Source organism: Morus notabilis, unplaced genomic scaffold (genome assembly GCF_000414095.1).
Source record: "Morus notabilis unplaced genomic scaffold, ASM41409v2 Scaffold1119, whole genome shotgun sequence".
In the NCBI taxonomy this organism is placed as follows: Eukaryota; Viridiplantae; Streptophyta; class Magnoliopsida; order Rosales; family Moraceae; genus Morus; species Morus notabilis.
Window position 1 is genome coordinate 95,343 of NW_010365946.1, and position 9,134 is coordinate 104,476.

At 34.1% G+C, this 9,134-nt stretch overlaps 1 protein-coding gene across 1 annotated transcript; it reads left to right on the plus strand.

The window, feature by feature from the left end:
- Nucleotides 1–455: 455 nt before the first annotated feature.
- On the plus strand, nt 456–5,810 carry LOC21390054 (protein RFT1 homolog). The gene is made up of 15 exons (XM_024172742.1): nt 456–634; nt 1,186–1,265; nt 1,354–1,448; nt 1,870–2,030; nt 2,191–2,342; nt 2,598–2,716; nt 3,061–3,224; nt 3,384–3,458; nt 3,612–3,683; nt 3,902–4,039; nt 4,139–4,294; nt 4,526–4,578; nt 4,673–4,851; nt 4,946–5,036; nt 5,638–5,810. Exons 1-14 carry the CDS (start codon nt 550–552, stop codon nt 5,004–5,006), a joined length of 1,590 nt encoding a protein of 529 aa, XP_024028510.1. The 5' UTR covers nt 456–549; the 3' UTR covers nt 5,007–5,036; nt 5,638–5,810.
- Nucleotides 5,811–9,134: the final 3,324 nt, after the last annotated feature.

Below are 9,134 nucleotides of genomic sequence, written 5' to 3' on the forward strand. Positions count from 1 at the left end.
TACGCCGAAAATTTAAAAATAATGCTGCGGATTGTTTTTTTCAGCTTGGGTTAGGGCGGGGTGGGTTGGGTTTGCGGGTTGTTCGGGTTTATGAACAGCCCTAGGAAAAACTAAAATAATAAGTAATAAAATAAATAAATACTTATCTAATCTAATCTAATCTAATATAAATACTAATCCATTCTAATCTAATATTTAACTAATAATAAGCTAAATCAAATAATATAGGCCCCGTTCACTTCGCCGATTCGAGTTTAGAATTCGAGTTTTGTTACAGTAAAAAGCTCTCAGAAACAGTCACATCTAATTTTTTTACTACAATAAAAAGCTCTCACATAACATCACATCTTAACTCGAATTAAAAACTCGAATCAGCGAACTAAACGGACCCATAATATTTAAATTTAAATATATCAATTATTCTTATCACAGATCGTTAAAACAAACCGAAATCACCAATCTTTTCTGGGTTTTCTCTGTTTCCATGGCGCCGATTGTCAGTAGAATTTGCTAGAGAATCAAGATTGCTAAAACTAAGATCAGCTCCAAATGTCAAAGGCTTCGTCTTCGCCGTCGCAATCTGGCAGAGAAAGAGAAGCCACCAGTCTTTCTCACACTTTTAAGTATTTATTGGGTCAGTTTCTCTCTCTCTCTCCACTATTTCATTCGTTTGGTTGCCAAGAAATCGTAGGATAGAAAAAGAAAGTTTTCCTAATAAAAGTTTAGCATTCCTAACTGCCGAGTGAGAACATCGGCGCAAAACGGAATTGTTGAAGAATTTTGGGCTCGGGGCCGCAACTTTTTGGTTCGAAGCGAAAATTGAACAATATTTGATGAAACCAACCATATTATAGAATATTGCAAATCAAACTACAATAGCCGGATAAGTTTTGAGCTTGAGTTATGCATTAAAATCAACAATAACAAGATAATGGAATAGGTTTTTTCTTAATTTATTTCCAACTTTTTGGGTTTGAAGCGAAAATTGAATTAAAAAGAAAAAAGAATTAATTAAATCAGCCCTACTGTTGACTATAGTGACCTGAATGAAATAATTTGGGTAATTTTGTGTCCTTCTTTTTGAATTTTTGTTAATGGCTTTTTTCAATTTCGATTTGTGTCCCTCTTTATGAATTTTTGTTACCCAAATTAACAATAATTTGGGTAATTTTTGTCAAATGTCAGCTACGCAGGTCTTGTCAAGGGGAATTCCATTTGTATTCAACTCATGGATAGTGAGGCACCTTACTCAAGAGGATTATGCGGTAACTATGTCTGAACATTTAATTATCATCTCTTGATCTTTTTTATCTTAACTAAAATGTTCTTTTGCATTTCCTTTCTGTGATGCAGCTTTATGCGGTGCAATTTCATCTTTTTGTCACCTGTGTCTTGTTTCTCAGTCGGGAGGGATTCCGGCGAGCATGCTTGCGTGCAGACATAAAATGGTGATTTACTTGCTATTTTCCCATATGTTTAAGTTGTATACTATATGCTTCATTGCTTGGACTTGCTTCAATAAGTCTCTAGTCATTTGCAGTATCCGTGAGCTTTGATGGGGAAGTAGTTTCCAGTGTTCTAGTTCCCTAATCCGTCTCATATATTGGAACTGCAGGTTTCAAACTGCTGTATTTGGTTTCTATTGTATCACTCTTATAATGTTGCTTCATTCAAAGTTTTATGAGTTTCGAGAAAAATCTGGCTAACCTTACTGGCAAAATGTTCACTTGTTTAAAATTTCAATTTCTGGAAACGTATGAGGAGATATACCTTCAACTAGTTAGAATACCTTTAGTTCATTTGCACTGGGGAACTTTGAGTATTATATGTGTGAATTTGACTCTTGAGCTCTTACAAATTATGCTGCAGTGAAGGCATTTCAATGGAAGAAAACGTAGCAAAGCTAATGAAAGTAGCATGGTTAACTTTACCACTAGGATTGCTACTTACAATTGCAGGATGTTTTTTTGTCTTTTGGTGGCAAGACTTATGTTATTCTAATCCATATGGGCAAGCTATCTTGATTAACGGTAATCTGCTAAATCACATTTTGTACTTTCACAATACCATATTGATGTTGTTGGCTATTGTGCTTTCTCTCTATGAATTATCTAGCTTAAGACTACTTTTTAGTATCAATATTTTAGTTGTATTTATGTAGTGACAACTTCTCCATGGTACGTGTGGCAGGATGTGCATGCATTTTGGAGCTATTGGCAGAACCTTTATATATCCTTTCTCAGAATTTGCTTCTACTTAGACTGCGGCTAGTGGTTGAAACAGTAGCTACTCTACTGCGTTGTGTGACTATGTATATTTTCATCATCAAGCAGATGAATATGGTAAGGATTTGTGTAAGATTCTACTATCAATCTTGATACCAAATGATCTCAAACAGTATCGTATTGATTGTTTCCCTTCTTTGGAATTGCTTGGCTACTCTGTTATGTTCATTGATTTTGGCGCTATTCTTTGCAATTCTTAATAATCAATTGTTTGTTATTTTGGTTTATATTTTCTTGTCACGAGTTTTGATAAGCTGGATGTGTTGGATGTGACTGTTATTCAGATTCTCAATATCAATTATATGGTTGCAGGACAAGGGGATTATATTTGCGTTGTCGCAGACCACTTATGGAGCGTGCTTGTTCTTAGGCTATTGGGGCTACTTTCTTCTTTTACGCCCATTTGGAAGTTCTACCCTTTTCCCTTTGAGGTATATAATTTTGTTGAGTTGTGAACCATTGTACACACTTACACACACACAATCCCTGCCGATTCTTTTGGATGAAGTTCCATCTGACCTAATACAGCCTAGACAAAGCATGAGTGCAGGCTTGATACATGTACCTTTCTTGTTTCTCTGTAAACAAGTTTAAACTTTTTCATGGTTGCTTAGGGACTACGTTGCTGTTACTTGCATTGTATGATAAGATTAGGTGGCAATACCATTAGTAATGAGTTTCTCCGCACATAGCCCATATTGGCATGTGATGAGTGGTTTCCTCTTTTTACTTTTGTTATCTAAGTTCCGCAATAAATGACAAGTTACTCTTGCAGACTAGTAAGTAAGAAGGATTTTGATGGGCAGTTGTCAAATATGTGTTTTTTATTTACTCTTCAATCATTTCGAAAGTTGATCCTTCAAGAAGGAGAAAAGATGGTTCTAGTATGGTTTGATACACCTTACAACCAAGCCGTATATGGACTAGTAGAAAAATTAGGTAAGTACTCCATCCACACACCTTTCGAAAGTAATAGTACATATGGTATACTTATCTATCATAATTTATATTTTCATGAAATGGATATAATCCATTTTGATCTGCTGTCATTTTATCAGTGAGTTTGCAATTAGTACTCTCCTGTTTCACAAATTTCAGGGAGCTTAGTGGTGAGGATGGTGTTTCTTCCTTTTGAAGAAAGTTCCTTTGCTGCATTTGCAAGGTGTGCGTCAGGTTTATTCCTCTCCTCTGTTAAGTTTTATCAACTTTGCCTTTTTGTCTTGCACTTCATTACATCTTTGTTGTTCGGTCATGGTCCTATTACAACAGAGGTCTCATTCTTTCAAACCTTAACCTGTTTTTTTTCCCTTTTCTTTGTTATGGCAGAAAACCACCTAGATAAGAAGAGGAAGTTAGGAACTTGTCTTACTGAGGCCCTGAAGCTGGTTTTGTTAATAGGTATGAATTCTGACTTTTTTCTGTTCTTTTAATATATAATACTCTCATTTTTTCAGCTCTCCAATTGTTGAGTTATTATTGCAATGGTAGTCATTATACTTGCTGACCTCGAGCTGGACCTGGGACAACTCGGATTCCGAATGAAGTCGCAAAGTGATACTTATTCTTCCCAGGATAATTGAGATTGTACTTTTAATCTTTTGGTGTTTCTGTTGTAGGTCTTGTATTTATGGCATTTGGCCCCGGTTATTCTTATTCTCTCATCAGATTGTTGTACGGTCAGAAATGGAGTGATGGAGAGGCATCTAAAGCCCTTCAGTATTATTGCCTATATATCATTGTTTTGGCTATGAACGGTTAGTCATGATATTACTTTTAGGCAATCAAGGGTCTCGTGATGTGTCTTAACAATATTGTTCCAAAACTGAGATTATATTGTTATCGTTTTGCATCAGGGACTTCTGAAGCATTTCTTCATGCAGTTGCAGATGAGAACCAAATCAAACGCTCAAATGATTCACTATTTGTATTCTCGCTTATATATTTAGTAATGAACATCACGCTAATACGGTCAGCTGGTGCAGTTGGCTTGATTGTGGCAAATTCATTAAGTATCCTTGAAGCTTTTTTCCCTTCTTCCACTTTATGAAATTAGCTTCTTTCATTAACTTGAACATTTTAGTTTATACCATATGGGGTGCTTGTCCTATCTGAATGGCATTATGGCATCATAAATTTTTTTCCCCTTTCCCTGGAAACTTATAGGTCACTGGCATTTTGTTTTATCTTTCTCCTGATGTTAGAACTCTATTATTGGTCTGTGGTTTCTTGACTTTCTGAAGATATGATTCTGAGGATTTTGTACTCCGGTCTATTCATTAAGCGATTTTTCCGGGTACACCATTGAATAACATTGATTAGTTGAATCTTGCTAGTTTTGCTATTGATGCCAACTTATGCTTCTTTTTCCCCTTTTTCCCTGCTGACAGGATTCTCGAGCATTTTCTTTCTACAAATGTATGCCATCCGGATGGACTGTTCTATTGTTTTCTGGCATAACTACTTCCATATCCGAGAGAATATTTCTGGACAGGCAAAACTTCTGGCCGACTTTTGCTGTTCACTTTTCAGTTGGGTTAGCTTGCTTCTGCATGTCGGCATTTGTCATGTATCTTTCTACACCCCTTCATACTAAACGTGTCGCAATACATTCTGTTCTGGTTATGCCGATATTTTTATTGAATTTTCTATTTCCTCAACAGATATCGCCATGAGAGACCTTTCATCAACAAAATTATCCGCTTCCGCGACCACTCTGACTGATCTATACTCTGCCTCCAGTTATCAATCAAGGTGATATGATGTCTCTTTTTTCGTATACTGTTGAATACCTGTTTGTCTAGTTGCATCTCCATGCAGTAAAACAAGAGGGAGACATTCACAACTCTCCAGACAAATATTTGAATGTTTGCAATATTAAAGTATTTGGAATGAGGGACAGGCAATGCAACGATTGCGTTATTGATCTTTGCAGAAGGCTGACAGAGTTACAGAGAACTATACCTGACAAAAATTACTTTCAAAATCATTTAGGTGATGTTTGGTATATGGGTTCTGCTCCAGTGCAAACCCATGATTTTAGTTCTATTGCAGCATTTTTCTCTCATCAAAAATTTAAATTTCAAAAGTTATAATCAAGAACTTTAGTTTGAATCCATATACCAAACGAACGGGCTTTTAGTATGCTGGGAACTAGATTCTGATCTTAGAAAGATTGTTGGTTATTCTTGCTTGGAGATTCTAATCTTCAAGGGAGTTTTGATTTTCTTTTAACATATAATTCGTGGATATTGAAAAAGTGTTAACTCGGATATGAGATTCAAAGGCTTTAGTCATGACTTTCATTTAACTATACATATAAAAGCTCTTACTATTGTAACCGATTTCTTTCCAGCTACTGAAAACCAACAGATGGAGAAAGAAGGGAACGATTCGCACAAGAAAAAGTCAATAATCAGGATATTTTCTTCCATAACTTTATATATTTGTTTTACATGTGAAAATGAGGGAATTATAGAGACCAGTGATGGTACAAGATTAGAATATTAGAAATTTGAGTTGTATAAACATCTTTTAATTTTAGTACTTAATTTTGAATTTAAGATACGTTTATCTTCATCTTATTAGTTTTAGATTTTTATAAATACTTGAGATTGTAATTTAAAATGATTAAATTTAATACATATTGAGTTGTTAGTTTCCTTCTCTTCAATAATTTTTTTTTTTTTTTTGGGGTGATATTTCTATCTCTCTAGTGGTTTCCTATAGTCGTTGGTGATTTGTGAATGACATTATCTTAAATTCTGATCTTTCTCCAGACTCGAAAACAACTTGTATTTCATCGTGCAATGATAATTCTGATACAAGGAATATGAACGTTTTAACTAGCATAATACAATATTACATTACTGTTTGTATAACATCAAAAATATTACAAGCTTAGCCAAGAGTAGTTGAAATAAAGGACCAAAAAGGGCAAAGGTGATGATTCATAGGACACCCACGGGTGTATGGGTTGTCCTCCATTGTCACCAAAAATGACCAACAATAGTAATTATAACCTTTGAAACCTTTGCAAAGGGGAGGGGAAAAGGGAGAAAACGAAAATTATGATTAAGATGTAGACTAAGGTTTGGACAAATGTCCAACAAGCACATAATATAAAGTGAACTTCCATCTTCTAAAACGAAATGATGTTAGTTTTTGAGTTTTCCTTAATATATGTTGAATTTCTTGTCGCTTTTCATGGTATGAAGTCTTTTGCTTCAAGTTGCGGGAAAGTATATGGCACTGCAATACCAAATTCTTAAATAAATAAATATGAAATTAGTGGCATTAATTTTATTTTTGAGTGCAAGTTATCCACAAATATTGGTATATACAGATGTAATTTCTTCTTTTTAAGAAAATTAAAAATTAATTCCTGTCTCAATTAAATATATGTCCAAAGTCCATTGATCAACTTAAACTCCAAAGATCAATTGGTTTGTAAATTTGGTGGAGATTGTCTACCTTAACCCAAAAAAAAAAGGGAAAAAATGAGTTTTTCATGGCTATTTCGTGTCCGCCTCCACCTTAAGGAACAAAGTTACTCGTGATATTAATGTATGATTCATTTAATTTGGCAACTTTATCCTCGTTCCAACAAATTTCTGCAAAGATGACAAGGACTTCTGAAAACTGTGGTCAATTTGAAGAAGCATTATGCATTTCTGTCACTAAAAAGAGCTTGAAAGAAGTTTATATGAAAAGCATCAATCGACAATTTTCTTCATCTCTTTTATCAAACTCAGTGTGTTGAGGGATGAAGAGAAAATAGCTTCAATTCTTACAAAAGGAAAGGTACAAAAAGACTATCATGTATTTTTTTCCTCAAGAGTAATCTTCAGTACCCTAATACCCTTTAGAAAATAAAGACCAAAAAAATTCGTTACATTCGGAATCCCACTTTATAACCTTCATTTTTTTATATCTTAAGTTTTTTTTTATTATTTTTTTAAAAGTGCTAAAATTATATAGCATTCTTTAATTTTAATTGTGACCCTTATCTGAGCAAGCCGAACGATATACAAAATTCTTACTCATGCATGATCCAACTAAAATTACTAACATAAGGAAAGATGATTCTTTTATGATCTTTATGAAATAAAACTCTTTCTAATGTCAATTAGGTTATATTAAGGCTTAATTTGGGCAATTTCCCAATACCCTCTCTACCTTTTTATTATCCCCATGCTTTAGAAGGTCTAAATCCTTTGCTGTCAATTCTCTCACTCTTTCACATACTCTCACAATAAGTGGTGGGTGGTGTTAGCCCTCAATCTATCTTAAGCTTAAAGCATCTCTCTCTTTTAACAAACACCAAATGATAGAACATGGCATGTAATGATACTAATGGGCCCTTTTCTGTAGTAATGCACCTAGTTATCTTAGCTAATAAAATTTCACTAAGTCACAAAAACTTTACCAACGTCTTTCAAATTTGTGATTATTGCACGTAACAGTTCATTGATCACATGGATCCCTCTTAATTGTCTTGTTTAACTTTCTAAATCACAAAAAGCTTCATCCATATGTTATTTTTATATTTATTCTGTTTTATACTTTCATTATAAAGACAAAAATTTGCTCCATCTTATAATCAACTGACACCGTACCTAGCTAGGAGAAGTTCATTATCAACCCCCAAAAAAAAAAAAAAAAAAAAAAAAAAAATTAAAAAAAAAAAAAATTCATTGTTTTTCTTCCTTCTATATTTTAGCTTTTCCAAAATCATCTTAACATGTTTATCTCAAAATGATAGAATAAAATATAATAAAAAATCAATCATGTCTTGGTTAACACATTTACTGAGGTGAAGGGAAAAGGAAACTGGGTAAAAGAAGGGATTTGTTTCCCTGCTTTTCCTTCTCCCAAATACTACAACAAATGGCATAAAAAAAAATTCATCAAAAATATGATGATATTGAATAACAAAGCATTTAGAACCATAAATGGATCACCATATAGATCATACTAATTTAGAAGCTGATTTCAGTATCTGTGTTTCAACCAATATGAGAAATGTATATGGGCAACTATTGCTACTATCGGTACTTACCCTCAGAAAAAGTGCCTTTCTTTTCTTATCCCCAAAACACCAAATCCCAATTGAATAGAAACCAAAATTGGTGCAAGATTGGCGCGTGTTCATCACTCCCCTTATAATGGCACTTGGAACTACTGATATTATAGAGATTTATTTAATGAGTCTAAATCTTGACTTAAGAGGGAGGTCTCACATGCTCATTTCACTCACCTTCAAACCCTAATAATGCTGTTCTCCACTTAAGCAGAAAGTGTTATCATGTGAAAAATGAAACTAAGGGAGAAGAAAATAAAATAAAATAAATAAATAACTATAAGCTGAAAGAGCAAAAATATAAAAAGTGGGAATTAAGGTGAGGACTGTGAAGTCAAACACTAGGGGCTGTAAGATAACAGTTAAATGCAGAAAGAATGTGAGAGTGTGCCCTGCAAAGTGGGGTCCATATCCAACTTTTTTCAGTCACTCAAAAATTCTTATTCTCAAGTAATGTTCAATTTTTCATCATTTCCTAATGACCCCACTGTTCAACTTTCCATTACAGCACTGTGGATGGGGCCAACTTCGGTTTTTTAATGTGTTTTTGTCCTTGTTTTAGCTAGATTACGTACTTAAATTCCCAGAACCATATGTTAATTTTGTCCGGGCATGTTGGATGTGCTGCTGACTCCACTCCATAGTAGTACTACTCACTAGCTGCTATGAGTCTGTTCATGGATGTCGCACTTTCTGATGATATTTTCAAATAATTGAAGTGGTTATGCACGCGCACACATATATATATAGAAAATTTCATATTGATACAC

Bases quoted from the DNA above. Each gene is read 5' to 3' on its own strand.
- LOC21390054 (XM_024172742.1), top strand. From the start codon at position 550: ATGTCAAAGGCTTCGTCTTCGCCGTCGCAATCTGGCAGAGAAAGAGAA. The intron at 1,449-1,869 runs GTGATTTACTTG...ATTATGCTGCAG, and splicing joins TTGCGTGCAGACATAAAATG to TGAAGGCATTTCAATGGAAG. The intron at 2,343-2,597 runs GTAAGGATTTGT...ATATGGTTGCAG, and splicing joins TCATCAAGCAGATGAATATG to GACAAGGGGATTATATTTGC.